Source organism: Typopeltis vanoorti, chromosome 3 (assembly GCF_054136105.1).
Source record: "Typopeltis vanoorti isolate ZY-2024b chromosome 3, IOZ_Tvanoo_1.0, whole genome shotgun sequence".
Taxonomy (NCBI): domain Eukaryota; kingdom Metazoa; phylum Arthropoda; class Arachnida; order Uropygi; family Thelyphonidae; genus Typopeltis; species Typopeltis vanoorti.
In genome coordinates this window covers 104337222-104356819 of record NC_143551.1, presented here as the reverse complement: position 1 = coordinate 104356819, position 19598 = coordinate 104337222, and the positions used below count along the sequence as shown (strand labels likewise).

At 33.9% G+C, this 19598-nt stretch overlaps 1 protein-coding gene across 1 annotated transcript in view; it reads left to right on the top strand.

The window, feature by feature from the left end:
* The window catches only part of LOC150108437 (uncharacterized), a 189245-nt gene that overhangs the window by 130313 nt on the left and 39334 nt on the right, over positions 1–19598 (top strand). The window contains exons 9-14 of the mRNA XM_090390779.1: positions 6159–6230; positions 6341–6484; positions 9169–9393; positions 11158–11318; positions 14401–14537; positions 18835–19009. Coding sequence (XP_090246905.1) covers positions 6159–6230; positions 6341–6484; positions 9169–9393; positions 11158–11318; positions 14401–14537; positions 18835–19009 — 914 coding nt within the window. The remainder of the gene's footprint in view (positions 1–6158; positions 6231–6340; positions 6485–9168; positions 9394–11157; positions 11319–14400; positions 14538–18834; positions 19010–19598) is intronic.

Genomic DNA, 19598 nt, shown 5'->3' with positions numbered 1-19598 from the left:
GTGTTATAGCACTGGTGGGCCTCCTTCTCTTAGACTTGGAACTGCCATAGATCACTTTCTGATACCTGTCAGTCAACCATCATCTGTCCATGTCCAAAGTCGTCTATTTTGCATACTCATTCCTTTGAGTTTGTATAAAACAGCTTTTCACGTGAAATCCTGTCAAATGCATTGGTAAAATCCAGAGGTATTATGGTATATTCATTCCTCTTTATCCAACTTGCAGCTACTCTATTATACAACATGAGCAAATTGTTAAAGCAAACTTACATTTAACAGATCCATGCTGTCCTCTGTGGATCAGAGTACTATCGCCTTATGAATATTGATTCTAATTAGCCCCTCCAACTCCTTAATGATCACTCCAGAGATATTGATTGGGCTGTAATTCACTGCTTAGTCTTACCTCATGTTTGTATAATGGAATTGTCTTGCCTTCCTTCCACTTATTAGGATTGTACTCATGCTGAGTCTCAAGTTGAACAACCTAAATCTACAACATTGCTAATCTTTTGAATGTATCTGTGGCAATATCCTATTTACCATGGCAGTGTTTGCATAAGACTCTTGTAATATATTGAATATTTCTAACCCAGTCACTACTCTCCTTTTATCTAGTGGAATGTATAGTTTACTAATGTGAAGTCAGCTATTTCTAGTGCATTCAACATGTTCCTATAATCTTCCTTCATTAAAGTTTCCTTCCATAGTCATTTTTTTCTCTTTTACTTGTCACAGAGTGAAAAAAATTCTCATGGACTTCTCTTGATTTGTTCAGGTAACTTTTCACTTTCCAATTTCATGTTGCTCATCATAGCTGTCACTCTTCTAGTGACAGCTATGATGCGCAACTTCTAGTTCTGCCTTTTATACTGCTTCTAAACTATTTATCACTCTTCTGTGTATACTGCATTCTGAACATTTTATTTTTTATTTAGCTGTTTTAATGTTTCATCCATTTGACTCCCATGCAATTTGTTTTCCTAAGCTTGGGGATGGAGTCAGATGTAACTTCCTTCTGATGCCCTTACTTTCCTTGCACTGCTGATTCTCCTATGCAGTTTCTTATGCTAGGGTACTGCTTCAAGCTGCATTCTTAGTTTATTATTATATATTCCACCCCAAATCTTTTATCTATGTTCTCACATGTTGTGTCATCTTGTAAGCTAAAATTGCAACATCACTTTCACCAGCTGCAAGCATATTATAGACAAGTTCTCAGGTGCTGTTTCAGTATCTCCATAAATTCTCTTTCCATTTTGCATGCTTTCTTCTTTCCCTAGTCTATATGCAATGAAATTGGATAACGAACCAATGAAATCACTCATAATGATGGCTTTTCTTGTGTCCGTAAGGTTTGTCTGTGCAGTTCACTTTTCTTCAGATGGTCATGGTTTGATATAGCAGCATCCAACTATGTATTTTGTCCTGTTAACTTCTAGTCACACCAAAGAGCCTCAAACTTATAGCTTATATTACTTATCATTGCCTCATTCAGGATTTTTACTGGAGCTAATTCTTATGTAGTCATTAGCATGACTCCCCATCCCTACCTACCCATCCTATCTGTTCTTTTTGAATCCCACTGCATCAGTCATTATTTTTATTGTCTAACAAAACTAATCTGTTCTGTTTTCAGTAGCTATTCTGTATTGAAAAAACAAGTACCTTATGCCAAAATATGTTGATTTTTACAGTTTACTCAATATTTTCACTTTATTTATTTATTTTTTTTTTCACTATAACTACTGAATGAAATAATTAACATCAGAATAATTTACACTCTTATAAAAAAAAATACTTCTCATTTAGGGGAAACTAAAGACCACTGAATATGTTGAACGTCACTGTTCTTAACTTTAGTCTCAATTTTTTGTATTAATTCAAAAGATACATATATATGAGGGGGGGGGGGTCTGAAAAGTTCTCGGCCTCGAGCATAGATTGGAACACTATTGGCACGATTTTTGTTTTTTGTAAGTTGGTACATCTGTCATTAGCATCCATGTGAAATTGCAAGTCATTCTATCACGTAGTTTGTTTTATACAGCTGTCTGAAGCAAAAGTGTTGTCTGTATCCCTTGAAATGGATAGCATTGCGTATCCTGTGGTTATAAAATTCTTTGTAAAAGAAGGTTTAACAGCAAAAGAAATTCGTTTGAAGTTCATAAAAGTTTATGAGCACTCTTCACCTTCGTTTTCGACAATTAATAAATAGGCTGCCGAGTTTAAATGTCGCCGTACCAGCCTTGAAGATGATCCACGTGAAGGACGTCCAAAAAGTGTCACAACACCAGAAATCATTGATCAAGTGTACGATATGCTATTGGATGACTGGCAAGCCAAAGTGCGTGAAATTGCTGAGACTATAGGCATTTCAAAAGAACATGTAGGATATATTTTGCATGAAGAATTGCAAATGAAAGAGCTTTGCACAAGATGGGTGCTGCACTTGCTCAGTCAGATCAAAAACACACATGAAAATCTCTGAACAGTCCTTGGAGCGTTTTAACAAGAATAAAACTGATTTTGTGTGTTGATTTATTACTATGGATGAGACTTGGATTCACCATTACACACCAGAATCCAAATATCAGGCCAAACAGTGGACAAAAGCCGTTGTCCACTGTTCGTCTTCTTTGGTTGTTCAGCACCAAAGAAGACAAAGTCTGTTCCATCAGTAGGAAAGGTCATGGCATCAGTGTTTTGGGATGCTAAAGGCATTTTGTTTATTAATTATCTTGAAAAGGGTAAAACAATAACTGGGGAATATTATTCCGATCTTTTAACCAGACTAGACAAAAAAATTAGTGAGAAAAGACCCAGTTTGCAGAAGAAAAAAAAAATCATCTTTCATCAGGACAGTGCATCTACCCACAAAGGTGGTTTGGCAATGGGAAAATTAAGGGATTTGCTATCGGATGAATTATTGGAACATCCACCCTATTCCCCAGATTTGGCACCCTCTGACTTCTGTCTCTTCCCCAAATTAAAACTCTTCCTCATTGGTCAGCATTTTTCTTCAAATCAAGAGGTAATTGCAGCTGTAGAGGAGTATTTTGCAGATCTTACTGAGAACCACTACAGGGATGGGATAATGGTGCTGGTATAAATGTATTAGTCTTAAGGAAGATTATGTTGAAAAATAAAAATAATTTTGAAATTATAAATTTGTTTTTTCATTGTTAGGCTGAGAACTTTTCAGACCATCCTCTTATATACAGAGACAGACACATGCAAAATTGATAACAAGTACTGTATACCTGCTAGTATATAAATGTTTAGAAATAAGTGGTAGTTCCTCTCTTCCCCCCCCCCCCCCAAAAGAGAAAAATTTTCCTCTCCCCTCCAAAAAAGAGAACCCCCCCCTGTTTACCACACTTATCTAAAATTCTTATTGATGGCCTCATGTTTTTCCCTCTCACTGACCATATGTATGATCCTGTTTACAAAGCTGTGTCATCCACTATGGAGGATTGCATCCCTATCCACCCAATGTTGGATTTTACATTTAATCAACTTTTATAATACTTTAACAACCACTCCTGATATATTAATTGGTCTGTAGTTTGCCACCTTTATGTGCAATGGAACTATCTTACTCGCTTTTCACTCCCCTTGGAATCCTGCCAGAACTGAGACTTAGATGAACAACTTCATCAGAGGCAATGCCAATTCTCTTGTACATTCACACACTATATCGACTGACATGCTATCCAGTCCCACTGGATAGCATGTCAGCTGATATTTATCAATATGCTGAGCACCTTGATTGAACTCAATTTTAATATGCATCTCTGTCATTATTAGCTGCATTAGCAACTGTAAAATCTCCACCTGGATGATACACTTTTGCAAAATGATTACGCAGCAACTTAACTATTTCTTTTGCCTCTGTCACCTTCCTATCATGAGCATTGTTTAATGCCATCCTACCATAGTAATTTTTTCTCTTACTTGCTACATAACAAAAAAACTCTTTTGGTTTTACGTTGGCTTGCTTAGCTAATTTTCTTTCATAATTTGGCCCTTCTTACCAAACTAATCACTCTTCTTGCTTGCATTTTGTACTGCACATGAGTATGCTGATCACCTTTGATATTCCCTCTGCAGTGTTTTCTTTTTTTTGCAACTCTTGCTTTATATCTCTACTCATCCACTTAATTCCTATTTGGCTTATCCTCCTGATAAGCCAAAGTGGTGGTATGCATTCTGATACCACTTCTTTCAAACAATCTCTGATCACTTCCCATGCACTACTGCCATTCCTTCTTTGTAGCTTATCAAGTCATGGCACTGCTCCGAGATGACTCCTAAGTCTGTCATAATTATCAGCTTTAGAGTTCAACATACTTGCTGTAGCAAATTTTTCTGTACAGTAAACCATTCTTGTGTTCCCTATGGGTTTGTTGCAGTAAAAGCTGACTGTCTGTCTGATTTTCCTACTAAATTTGTCATATCAGTAGATAAGGATCCTGAAGACTTCTAGCAGATTAATTTAGATGCATCATATAATCTGCATAAAGTAAACAGCTGAGTTTCATATGGTTCAATTTTGATATTAGGTTCAGCGCTACTTTTTTTCATATTGGGATCCATACAGATGATGAATAATAGTGAAGATAGCATGCACCATTGCTTTATGCCTAATGTTACATCAATTCATCATCCAGTACATCCGTCAGAAATGACGAATGTACTGGATGATAAATCATCTTAAACATCGAACAAAGAAGTGTGTAAGGAATGCTATAGAAGAGTTGCACCTATTGTATGGAAAGCTACCTGTCAATATAAAAAGAAACTGGGTCTGCAAGCTGAAATTTTGACAACTCAAAAGAATTTTTTATAATTATGTTGCAAGTAAAAGAAAAAACCTGAATGTGAAAGAATAACTTTGAATGTAGATAGTATGCAGTGCAGAAGAGATTGTTCAGCTAAAATAGTGCCCATTTACCAAAAGCTATCAACCTGGTTTATACAATATAGAGCTTAGTGCTGCCTCTACACTGATGAAGAAACTCAGTTGTATGAGGAGGAGGTACTAGAGCTGTTTGCATACACTGAATAAGAATTCAGCAGTAGGAACTGATGGGATTTCAGCCTGGATGCTAAAAATGTTCAGCTGAACTGGTTGTATAATTTGAGTCTCAGTACAAGGAAAATTTCACAGGAGTGGAAAGAATGTATTGTATGAAAATCTCGTTGCATAAGGGTCATGTCAAGACTTCACCACCACTCCAGAAATACTGACCTATCAGTATTTCTGGAGTGGTGGTGAAGATTTTGGAAAATGTGGTAAGTGATTACATGTAGAAATGGGTCGACAGAGAACTTGTACTTTGCAACGAACAGTGTGGGTTTACTTAGGGAAGGTCACGTTTGACGAGACTGCTCATATTTTTATAATAATGCTATGGTTGAGTTCAACAAGGAATATGGATACACCATGATACCTTTGGACTTGGTAAAGCTTTTCATAGGATACAGCATGGAAGGCTGTTTCATAAGTTGGAAGACATGGGATTGGATTATAAACTATTAGTTTGAATGAGAGGATGACCGAGAAAAAAATCTTGGAGTTTTAGTAAATAGGAAGTTGAAGTTCGTGGGCCACGTAGCAAAGACTGTGAATACAACTCTGAGGATAATTGTAGTGCTGAAAAGAATATTGACATTGCCTCTTTATAAGGATTTGATACAACCTCATTTGGATTATTATGCACAGATCTGGTTTCCAAGGTTATTCAGATACAGTGGAGAGGGTGCAAAGGAGAGTATTAAAAATGATATCAGCACTGTGGAACATAGATTTTGAAGAGAGATTAAAAATTTGTGGGCTGCAGATACTAGAAAATAGGAGAAAGGGAAGTAATATGATAGAAACCTGCAAGCTTCTGAAAGGGTCATAAGAATACCAGTAGATGAAATTTTTTAATTTATGGAGGGTAGGCAGTCAAGAAAGGGGAAGTATGTGATTGGAATGGCTTGCCTTTGGAGGAAGTGAGTGAAAATAGTGTGAATGAATTGATGAGAAGATATTGACAAGCACTGTGAGTGATATGTGGACTACCTTGGTCCTTGACTCTATAATAACAATATTTTACAGTGCAGTTTTTATTAGTTTAGCTGTATAAGAACTTAAATTTTTCTTCTAGGTCACTTGGGCATAACATAATATCAGAAGTAGAAGAAGATGGTTGGGAATCTTGCAAAGAGCTTTCAGAATTGTAAGTACTTGCTGAGACAAATGCACTGTTTAGTTTTGATCATTAAACTATTAATCATTATTTAAATATGAAGATAAGATTAATCACTTCGATATGGTTTGCATTTATAGAGACTTGAGTCATAATCAGCTACAAGCAATCTCTAAAGAAACATTGAAAAATCTTCATAAATTAAAAACTTTATATCTGGATCATAATTCAATCTCTTATATTGAAGAAGGAGCCTTTCGTTCTTTATCATCATTACTAGTACTGTAAGTATGTTTGCTTGCATGTTTTCTGTATTGAAGTCATGTAAACTTTTTTTTAGCTTAATTAATTTCTAAATGTTTCTCTCTCTCTCTCTCTCTCTCTTTTTTTTGTTATTTAGTTTTATGCTATTTGACATGTTCATGGCAGGGCGATTGGAACCATCTCACTGCCATAATAAATTTAGTTTAATCCTTTATCCAAGTGTGTGCAAACAAAGTTTGTGCCTGAAAGTAACTTCAGGACTGGGGTAAAGTGGTACAACACCGGGCAACTCCTTGCAAAGGTGGAGCAAGCTACCAACACTCCTATCTCAGGTGGCTCACCGTTTGGCAGCTCCTATAGGAAGAGATGACCTTGCTAATGCTTCTGCCTTGGTATCTCCACTTGGGCCTGGCTCCCACTGAAGAGACCTCAATAAAGGTCGAAACTAGTCTGGGTAGTGGCCCTTCCCTTAATGCATAACATTATACATATCCGCAAGGAGATGTGTTTTGCATTATGGAAGATACTGAGATAGAAGTGTTGGTAGCTTGCTCCACCTTTGCAAGGAGGTGCACAAAGTTTGTGCCTTTCAAGCACAAACTTTGTTTGCACACACTTGGATAAAGAATTAAACTAAATTTATTATAGTCTGACCAAGTGAAAAATAAACTTTCAATATTTCACTGTCACCCTAACCATCTGATGGGATGAGAGAAAACGCTGTGCCCCCTGGAAATTTCATGCTTGTGTATCATTGGGCACGTGACATCTTGTGATGATTATAACCAAATCTGCATAGAGGGTGTGAACTAATGTTTGTTTTAGGATGTATTAGAAAACAATAATTAAAGAAAATGCTATATTTGGTTGGTATATTTGAATTACTAAAAGGTGTAAATATGTGAACCATCATTAATGAACCATTTGAGAATGGAAAATAAAGAGAGAGATGGAACGGGTGTGAATAGAAATACTTTCATTACTGTCAAATGAATTATCAATAATTAACATTTAGGATATCATATATATGCTCTATAAGTTGCTGGATGGATCAAATAACTTGATGATGACGGCATTTAAATTTAAAAAAAAACTTATAAGGAGAGTGAAAGAGATTTGTTTGGGAAACATTATTATTATTATTATCCTGAGACCCCATTGAGTTGAAACGACTCATCTTGGAGGTTCCTTTTGTCACACAGAGCTCACCATACCATGCCTTAAACAGATTCAAATTCTTTTCAGACACCACACTCTCAGGCAATGCATTCCAATCATTCACAACTCTCCATGCAAAACACTTGCTTTCACCCCCTTGCTCATCCCCTCCTTTTACAGTTTCCAGGGGTGACCTCTTGTTCTCCACCAATCTCCCCCATCATTTTATGAAAAACCTCTTCATGTTAATCGTATGACATCCCTCACCAACTTGTCTCTATCATATCACCGCTCTTCCTCCTATCCACTATACTCTGCAAATTGCATCATCTCAATCTTTCTTCATATTCAACATTCCAGAGATCAGAAATTTTTTTAGTCAATTGCCTCTGGCCCCTCTCCAACATCTCTTCATTCTTTTGAAAACCAGGTGACCAAATCTGTGCACAGTAGTTCATATGTGGTCTAATCAGAGCCTTAAATAACTAACATAAATATAATATAAATTATATAACAATAATTATAAAAATCATATAACATAAATATAACCTATCCAAAATTAAACAGTAACTGCATACTTTTGATAGCTCAGTAAATAAATATATGGAAGGGCTAATCCATTGAGCTAATAATGTTGATCAGGTGACTCATCTAGGCATGGCAGGAATGCGTGTGGGTTGATGGAGCAGCAAATCATCTTGTACAATTTGTTGTGCTTGTTATGTGTATTTATTTCTATGTTTTATGTATACTTAGCTTGGTTCATTAAGAAAGTTCATGAATAAAAGAAAATTCACTGATGATCAATATACACTTTTTACGTAGCAATATATACATAAATAATTTCCTTTCCGATCATTGGCAGAATTATCCACCCGTTTGCGAATTCCAAGTTCATTTGTCTTTTCCTTTTGTTACAATATATTGTAAGTGATTCTGAAATTTAGCAAAGAGTTCTGACCATAGTCCAAACCATGTGATTTGAACTATTTGAATTTGAACTTTTAATGTATGCAGTTTGAACCACGTGGTTTGAATATGATTGTACCATCAACCAAACAGCATGATTTCATCATATATGCCAAGAGAACACATTTTGTTTAAAACTTCCTTTAATTTTTCAATAACTAAAAAATATAATTATAGAATAGTTTATATTTATCTGCGATAACAAAAATATAAAAGGGAAACAAAAAATCAATTTTTTTTTTGTTTTATAAGTGCTGTGTTGAAAGTTGGATATAAGAATATGCTAATTTTATTTGTAATAATAGTAATTTTCTTTATATTGCTCTGCATTAAACATAATATAAAGATGAATTAAATGGATTTATGCTTGTTCGCAATTTACCATCATTATGTTGTGTATTATCACTACTGACGAACTAGCCATTGTAATAATGCACATGAACATAATAGACTTGGTTATATTAAATGAAGTATTAAACGTTTTGCAAAAAATAAATACTTATTTATATACAAATTTATGTCATAAAATGCATATGTTTGCTATTTTCTATTAATTTTTGTTTCAATTTTATTAAAGTGAACTCAATAATAATGAGATTTCATGGAGTATAGAAGACACAAATGGTGCATTTTATGGTATGGAAAAGCTAAAGCACCTGGGCCTGTCACATAATCGTATTAAATCAATAGTGAAGAAGGCATTTGTAGGACTACCACGTTTGACTACCTTAGATTTGACATATAATCCTATCACTTCCATTCAGGAGAATGCATTTAGTGGACTAAAGCGTCTTCATGATTTGTAAGTAAATAATTTTTAAAATTCAAGAGAAAATGATTTTTTATGCTCCATGAATTCAATACTATTATTATCTATAAGACAAAATTAGTAATAACATGTTCATACTGTGATATTATATAAATTCTTTTATACAAAATGAAAACTATGCTTAACACACACACACATGCTAAAAGTAGCAGCAGTTTCTCACAATGAAAGAGCTTGGCTAACACTGGCTCTTGCAAATTATATTATCCAATACACAAATGATGTAATTAACTACTTAATTTATTTGCATACATAATCACTTATAACTTGTACTTCACAAATTTTCAGTATCAAACAACTAATCAAAAAAATCATTTATTTACAACATCATTCAGTAATAATGGAGCTGATTATTAAAAAAATTTCGAGAGGAAATTTCGCAAAGAGGAGTACATATCAATACTTGAGGTAGAAAAAGTTGTCAAGAACTTGAAATGTGGAAAGGCATCTGAAGTAGATGATATTTGACCAGAAATGCTTAAGTATGGAGATATAACAGTTTTACAGAGGGCCTGGTCAGAAGATCAAATTCCTGATGATTGAAGTAGAGCTCTCATAGTAACTATTCATAAAAAAGGGAATAACGCTGAATGTGAGCATTACAGAGGAATTTCTCGACTTAGTGTTCCAAGGTAAGATTTATGCAAGCATACTTGAAGAGGTTGAGAAAGATTGTGGAAGAGAAACTTGAAGAACAACAAGGCCAAATAGAGGTTGTCAAGATCAGATTTTCACTTGAAGACAAATAATTGAGAAAATGTGGGAATGTGACAAGGATCTGTACTTAAATTTTGTAGATCTGGAAAAGGTATATAACAAAGTGCCCAGAGAAAAGCTTTTCAAATCACTTCAGTTATATGGAGTGAATGGAACATTATACAAAGCAATACATAATCTATATTTAAGTTGTCAGCCAGCAGGTGGAATTGAAGGAAATACAGGAAGATGATAGGTTAGGGATGCCAAACCACCCCCTGCACAGCTGAAAATCTGAGTATATCTTTTGACTCCCCAAAAATTTGACTACTAATAGCTTATTGCACCTGAAGGCTTCCAATATTTATTGAAATATCAGGCTGAAAGTAATTATGGTTTTGAGTATTTCAAGATAGCATGAATTTTGACATTGGATTACAAATAACTCTTTAAATAGTAATTTCCATTATATTATGGTTTACATTTGTCAGTCATTACTGAAATCAGTAAAATTCAGTAGTACTGTAAAATATATAGAACTGAAACAAGACTAAATCTCAAATTTAATGTATGACTTTATTCAATCAGATTATGAAGTAGTGTGAATTAATGTTCAGTTTATCAATGTATAGACATGAGAAGAACAGGATTTATCAAATGATCTATTTTCATTATTAGAATAAAAATATAATGAAGTTAGTCATAATCAGGAATACATATTGCTGGAATATATCCAATAAATTTGTTAATATGCAAGATAATTTTTATTATAAAAATATTTTGTTTCAAAATATTAAATAAGTTCTAATTCTTATTAGGAGGTGAAGGGTGAAAGAGAATTTGAATGTAGACATCAAACTTTTAAAATAAATTGTGCTTAAAATTAATTTAATTACTGTCTTGCAGTAGCAACCTGACTACAGTTTTAGAGCAGAAAAATCTACCTATTAATGTCTTAAATATAAAACTTTAAAAAATGCTGTCTTATGTAATTTGAGTTACCTTTTCTTTCTTTATTTTTATTTATTTATTTTTGTATAGACGATTTAACAGCAGTAATCTCCTATGTGATTGCCATCTTCGTTGGCTTCCTGGGTGGCTGCTGCTAGCAGGCCTCAAGACTGTAGCACCTAAATGTGGTCATCCAGAGTGGTTGAAAAACAAAACAATATTTGATGCCAAGCCTGAAAATTTCACTTGTGGTTAGTACTTTGATACTCTAAGAATTGTGTGTGTGTGTGTGTTCTTTTGAATTGTATGATGATGAAAATAGTTTAATGTTCACTTTTCAATTATATAAATTTATAAGCATTATACATATCTAAAAGTCACTTTTTTGCCTTCTTATAAAAGAAATATGCTCAATACTCAAATGTTTTAATAACTTGCCTCATCAGTGTATAACTTTTGTAACAATTGGGCAGGTATCTACTCTTTTAATTAAATTAATTGATTTAGCTTATATAAGTTATTGTGTAATAATTTCAGTTGTAGTTAATTCTGTTTATAAGTGTATATACCTCAGAAACTTTTCTAGCATCTTAATCACTACTCTAGATATGACTGGCTTGTAATTTGAATCTTGTCTTATTTACTTCCTTTACAATGGAACAATTTTATCCTCTTTTCATATTTTTGTAATGGAATGAAGATAAAATTGTTTCAATTGCAAAAGGGCCATCCCTGGAAGTTATTACAAAGAGAGTGTGAAGGAGGGAGATATACAGGATGTTTGCTTAGAGAATGTGTAAGTGAGTGCATTGCTCAAGACTGCAAGTGTAAAGTGTAGTTTGATAGAGACCTACCACATTGAGTCCTGATCCCGAGGAGATCTTATGATAATAATAATATAATATTGAGGCTATGAAACATGATTAATTAATTTACTTGAAGGAAACAAGTTTAAATAAAACTGATGTTTATGATTTGCTGGTGTTTTATTAGCAAGGTTTCCCAGCATCATTGGAACAGCACCAACATTGACTTATAGAATCTATTTTAAAAAAAAGCAATAAAAATTTAGTTTGGGCACAGTACATCCATAATGGCCGTAGCTGGAAAATGTGAGGTTCTATAGATGATGCTATTTTATTATTATTATACAGGTATCTCTATGGAGTCAGAAGATTCATCATGGGAGACCCATGATTCACACAGTACTTATTGTACCTCTTCTTAAACTCATTCACTGAAGCACTCACAACCAGCTCTGGCAACCCATTTCACCACCATCATCATCATCAACTTCCTGATATGTACCCTCAAGGGGTATTCAGGCTACTATAACAGCACTACATGATTAAGTTTACATTATTATTAATCTCCTATCCACAATTTTTCTCCAAATTAGTCAGCTTGTCAGACTCCAACATTGTCATATCTAACATTTCATGCTTCTAAGGCATTTCTGATTGAATCAATACATCCAGGAAGACCATTGTCTTCCTCTAGGTCTTTTTTTCCTGCAATCTTGGCATCAAGCACCTATTTTGCTAACCTTTCCTATCTTCAGTTTTAATGATTCTGTCATTGCTGCCATCTGTCGCTCCACTAATTTTTCTCAAAATCCTCATATCTGTGGTTTCTAGTCTTTGATCAAGTGCTTTATTCTTACCCATCTTTCAGATCCATAACTTAAAACTGGTTTGAACACTGTCTTCTACACTCCTAGTTTGGTGTTTTGACTAATTTCCCTCTTATTCCATATAAATTTATTCAGCTGGCTATCACCATACCAGCTTTGCTTATTCTGTTGCCTATTTCAAGATTTAACCTGCCATCTTCACTAAAAACTGTGCCTAAATAGCTGAAATATTTCACTTCTTCTATAGTATCTCCATTTAGAATGCAGCTGAAGTTTTCTATATTCCTGCCTATTTTCATAGTTTTGGTCTTTAAATTGCTTTGATTTTCATGCCAAATTTGTTACAGCTGTTCTTCAATTTAGTTAGAGAATCCTGGAGATTTGCAATTTTGTTAGGAGTACAATATCATCATCTGCATAAAGCAAAGAACTAAGGTTTGACATCTCCAAATCTAATATCAAGCCTAATGCCACTTTCTTTCATAATGTGATCCATATAGATGATGAATAAGAGTGGAGATAATGTGCATCCTTGTCTTATCCCTGATTTTACTCAAACTGTCTTCCTGTATTTCCTTAAATTCTAACAGCTGGCTGACAACTTAAATATAGACTATATATTGCCCTGTATAATATTTCATTTATCTCTAATTGTAGTATTTGATGTGGATACAGAGTTAGTTTTGCTGGGTAAGTCATGCAATTACTAAGATATATAAATCATGAAAAAATAGAAACAGACACCTAGGGAAAATTTTCAATCAATATCATTCCATCTATTTCTCATCTATCCATGACTGGTTGAGTACATTGATTAGGGGCTTTAGGCAATTTAATGCACCTAGCTTGCCATTCCTCTGCTGCATCCCTCTAAGGATAAGTATTTTATTTTTGTGGAACTGTATGTTCTACTGGTTTGCCTGTTCTGAAGTATGAAAAGCTCAGTTTTTAGGAGAAAAAAACTCTCTATCTTCGTATGAGACTGGTGAGTTAGCCAGTCTTGATATCTCAATTAATATCTCAGTCTTGAAAAGATCTGATAAGGGTTTCCTCATGTTGTAGACTGGATTCAAATCTAGTTTGTATGGTATGTTGCAAATGTAGATGCAATCCCATACCTTGTGGAATCCATCCCAAACTGCATATGTGCTGTAATTTGGGCTTAAAGGAGGTCCAACATGGTATTAAATAAAAATTTCTAATTCAGTGGTTGGTATGAGGTATATCTTTTGTAAAGATACCACACACACACACAAAAAAAAACTTTTATTAACAAGTATGTTTGTAATAACAAAATTCAAATAACATTAGTTATGTGTACTTATTAAATGTTTACTTCATGTGATACCATCCAAAAAAAAAAATTCGCTTTTCATATAACTGTAAAAAATGTTTCATTAATATATTTATTATTAATTGTAACATAAAATTAATAAATCTGTAATGTTTGTTAATTTCATTTTTCTTTTCTTATTTTTATTTCCTCCAAAAGTTATTATAGTCTTGAGAGAACTAATGTAATTGATTATTTTTAAAATTGAATTATGTTACATGTAGGATAAAAGAAGAGTTTTTTTTTAGTATTATTATTATTCCTGTATATAATTTTATTTTTTTTCATGTTTGCATGTTACATTGTGTACATCATAAATTATGAGTAGTTGATATAAAGTGACTATAACATTGCTTTATATTTTTAGATGACTTTCCCAAGCCATATATAATTCAGCATCCACAAACACAGATTGCATTAAAAGGAGAAAATGTAACTTTAGTTTGCAAGGCAGCTAGCAGCAGTAGTTCTCCTACTTCATTTCAGTGGCGTAAAGATAATAAGGTTAGTGTTTTTTTTAAGTGACTTTTACAAATCGTGAATGACCCTGTTAGATAGAAAAGGGGATCAAGTGACCAATAGCATAGTGAAACTTTTTATTTTTCACTTTATTAGGACATTTCATTCAGGAAAAGCAGGTTTTAGTCTTGGAGGGATGAAGAGTTGAAGGTTAGGAAATATGTGAGGAGAATGTGTTTCAAATACTAAGTGATCTGGAAGTTAATAAGATAAGATTGGATAGGATTTCAATGCATTTTAAGAGAATGTGCTAAGGAAATGACAGCTCCATTGATTTGGTTGTTTAATGTAAGTAGTTACTGGGAAAGTGCCCCGGCGAGTAGAAAGAGGATGAAATAGCCATTGGACATTGGCTATTTCATCCTCTTAGATGTAGAATGGAGGTGTCAAACTATAGAACCAATTTGTATTTCTTCTGAGTTGTTAAGCTTTTTTGGAGAAATTAGTGAGTGGTAGTATATAAAATTGGGCAGATGAAGATAATATATTATGTGAAGGTGAACATAGGTTTGTTAAGGGGTATTCTTGTTTCAGTAATTTATTTGCTTTTTATAATAACATGACAAGAGTGGTGTTTTTTTTTTTTTTTTGCAAAGGCATTTGATAGAGTGGCACATAAGATAAGTTGATTAAATTTCAACATATGGGGGTTAGATATTAGTTTAGTGAATTGGAATGGAAATTGATTGTCTGATAGATATCAGACAGTTATGTATTGGGAACAGTATCAAGGAAAAGAAAGATCACAAATGGGGTCACACAGGAATCTGTACTGGGTCTTTGCTTTTTAACCTTTATGTCAATTATATTATCACTAGAATTCAGGGTAATATTTATTTGCAGTTGATGCAAAGCTTGAAAGAATTTATAAAAAATAACCTTCAGGTGGATTTATGTAACTTGGTTATGGGCAGTGATTGGGGATGTTAGTTTAATGCAACTAAATGTAAGGTCTTGAAATTAGAGATCCACTGTGGGAGGCTGCATACTCTATGGGTGAAACTATATAAGAGGAAATGGAAGAAACAAAGTATCTTGGGCTGATAGTTGATAAAAGTTTGAAGTTTACAGAACATATTGCAAAGGTGATGAAGGTAAATGGAGGATAACTTTGATGAGTTAAGAGTGATGATTCCATTGTATAAAGCCCTGATCAACCGCTTTTGAATTATTGTGCTTGGATATGGTCACTAAAATTTAAAGAAAATGAATTAACCTTGAGGAGACCTCCACGTTGCTTTGAAGGAATGCAGAGACTGGGGTTTCTGACCTAATGTCCAATCTCATTTTCATGTGATGAACCTGGTTAGTAGGTATCCACATTCCGAATGAACCAGGACAAGCTGGCAATTTGGGACACAGTACTCTCTGTTGGCTGAAACCAGAAATAAACATGAGATTTCATGCCAGCTGGGGAATTGCCTGGTAAACAAGGTCCCCAACTGTTTTTTGTTGTGGAACCAGGGTGAATAGTGAAGACTCCAATTCAGCATCTAGAAGAAGAACAACAACAACAAATTCAACATCAGAAAAACTGAAAATAGGAACCATCAGCATAAGGAATATCAATGGAAAGGAAATCAAACTTGCCAAAGAATTTGAAAAGTACCACATGGACTTAGTTGGTATTACAGAGACAAAGAAGACTAAAACAAATTAATTGTACTAAATAAGTATAAGATGTTATATTTGGGCAATAAATATGAAGGTAAGAAGGAGTAGTGATAGTATTCAACACAAAACATGAATATATATGTCTTGATTAAAAGGCAATTTCAGGTAGAGTCATGTGGGCAAACTTCAAAATGGGGGAAACGGACAATGGAATGTTTTGTGCCTATGGTCTCACAGAAGGTTCCCCTATTTTCAGTTGCTCTAGTAAAGCATGATTAATTTGCTCAGCTGACAACATAATGCTCATGAGAAGTGTCAACTCTACACACAATTTTTCCTTCTGTAATCTTTTAAAAAATATTTATGTAATTCCGCTCACAAAAGGATGTAAACCTATAGTATATTAGCACCAAAGGTGACTAGCAGGCTGAAGTTTAGATAAATTGAGAATCTTGTTCTACACACCAAACAAAACAGATTTTTTAGTCACTTTAAGCCTCCACTCAGCAGGATAGTGATCTGACACTAGTGGATAAATTGTCTACCACCTAAAGACTTCCACAAACATCCATGTATAGTGGAATGTGAACACACTGTTTTGTTTGGAGATTAGAAATGCACTTAGTACCCAAGGCAGCATAGTAGCAGTATGCATTTTTCATATATAATTTATAGGAACAGCTGGTATGACCATTGTAATGATGTTGTAGCCATATTTACCACAGATGGAGCACAGACAAAAAATGAGCTATAGCTCTCAAATGAAAATATCAATCATATCAAATCTTGTTGTCTTTGTGAGAGAGATGGAACAATGCTGGAACATAATTTTCTCCATGCTTTACTATATCCATTGCATAGAAAAGAATTCTTAAAAGCTGAATCTATAATTCAAGGTCTGCTCTGTGTCAGCACTTTCAGAATGCTCAGTTTCTGACTTTGACTTGGAGTACAAAGATCTTTCAATATTTGAGTTTTTGATATATGTTTAAGTCGAACCACTAACCACTTATTTGAATCCTATCCATGAAAGATTGTAAACTTATAGTACATTAACACCATGGGCAGGCTAGGGAATTTTTAATTAAGGAACTTTGTTCTAGAAACCAAACATGGTACTTTCAGAAGCCTCTTCAGGTCTGCTGATAAGCAAGGTGGTGGTCTCACACTACATGATGAATTATCACATGGTGATGATCCACAAGCTAAAATTTCGAAATAATAATTACAAACCAAAACAGATGTGGTAAATAGTGGAATGAAATGAAGAGGAAATCAGACTTTTTACTCTGTCATATGTGTTCAGGGGAAAAGATATTCATTGAAAAAATAATTACAAACATAAAAGTAAAATTCATCATTTTACCTATGCTGTGGATATGAAATGTCAATATTTGTGGGGAAGGCAGATTTCATTTCAGCTTTTGACAGGAAATCCTTAGAAGAATATTTGTTTCAGTGAATGATAATGATCTCTGGAGGATTAGATAGAACCATGAGTTTTATGAACTCTATATTAAAAATTATTCGAAAAGTTGTGGACATATGATATTTTTAGAATGGAAAATGACTGTATTCCTAAGAGGACCTTAAATGATAATTTTTTTGATAAAATGCTAGAAGGAAATCCAAGTCCAAGATTGATAGATACCATTAATCAAGGTGAAACCATAATCATAAGTCAAGACACAGTTTTGTAGGGCCTTAGGAAGAAAAAGATGGATGTAAATAATGTGGGGTTGCTTCTCATGATGTGGATTAGGTCCATGGTTATAGTGCATGGAAACAGGACTACAAAGTCCCACCTTACAGTTGTGAACAACTGTACATGCTTTCCACAGTGCAGTTTTGTGGTACTGAACTTTACACTTTCAAATGTGGCAATGCTTCATGATGCTGAGCAATGATTGTAAACATGTGGCTTGAAGAGAATAATATTAGAACATTACAGTGGCTATTATACAGAGATTTAAACTGAACTTCGGTACATCTGTGGGATAAACTGAAACACACAATTAGGACATCATCGAGACAATAGTTCTCTTCATTAGTAGTACTCGCTAATGTATAAAGGAAGAGTGGAGGAAAATGCTACCAAATTTTTACCAGAAATAAGTAGAAAGTCATTCACAGCACTGTTGAAGCATTTATTATGTCAAAACTGTGTCTATGGCCAAACTTAGGACAATGCATAAACTTCTATCAATAAAAACAGGTTATATATCTGTAGCTGTCCCGAAATAAAGTAAGGTCGTCCCTCACTGGTTTGCTGTGCATATAAATTGCATATATTTTCCAATATGCTACCTCCATATTTCAATGGATTATGGAGGTAGTATGCTACCTCCATTATCAGTTAAAAAGTTCTAAAAAGGTTCGTTGCCTTTGGGAGGATTTGAACTTTGCTCTTTCTACTTTGAAGGGTGATATTGCAACTGTGCTGTGGACTCTTCAATAAAGATGTGCATTCTTTTTTTATAACACCACTTTTGTCCTACACTTTTGATAGAATAATGTGTGCTGATATGTTATTTACATTGTTCAGGCAAATAATATTTTAAATTAAAGTTTGCTACCATGTTGAAATGTCTGCATATTTAAGTTCTCCATTTATTATTTTAGATATAAATGTTTCCAATTTCATATTGAAATGTCAAATGTTTTTCAGCTTTTAATAGATGCAGATATGGAAAACTTTGCTAATGCAAAAGAGGGTATAACAGAATATTCTAGTTTATTACATATTCATTCCATCCAAGATGAAGATGAAGGAAGATATCAGTGTGTAATTTCTAATCAATTTGGATCTGTTTATTCACAAAAGGCAAAAATTACAGTTCATGGTAAGTTAATACTGCAGGATTTCATTTCATTATTTTTATGTACTGAAATCTCTTGTAACAAAATATTGTTGCAACTGAATCCATATGTAATGGCTATTTTGATTTTCAGCATAAATTACAATAAATTAGTATTTTTTCCAGTGATTTCTTACTAGTCATGATTTATTAATAGATCATGAAAGATTGTTTGGCAGATTGCTATTAGGGTTAAGGAAATGATGAATTATTATTAACAGACCTCCATGGCATCATCATAGATCTCCATCATCCAGGAATATAAATTATATTGCACCATACATTCACAACACTTTCAACTCGTCTATCAGACCCTATGCATAAAAATCTGTTTCTCACAAAACTGAACACTACATTCTTATATAACTTCAAAAGATGGCCACAACCAACTTAAGTTACTCTCACATCACATTCATAAAGATTTGCATTTCCTCACTATCTTCCCATAACAACATTCCAGAGGCCTGATATTTGCTACAGTCACTCATCTCTTGTCCCTCATCAGAATTTCATCATAAGAGATGAAATTCAGTACCATGGATGAAATCCATGCTCCTGTTAAACTGGTGCAACC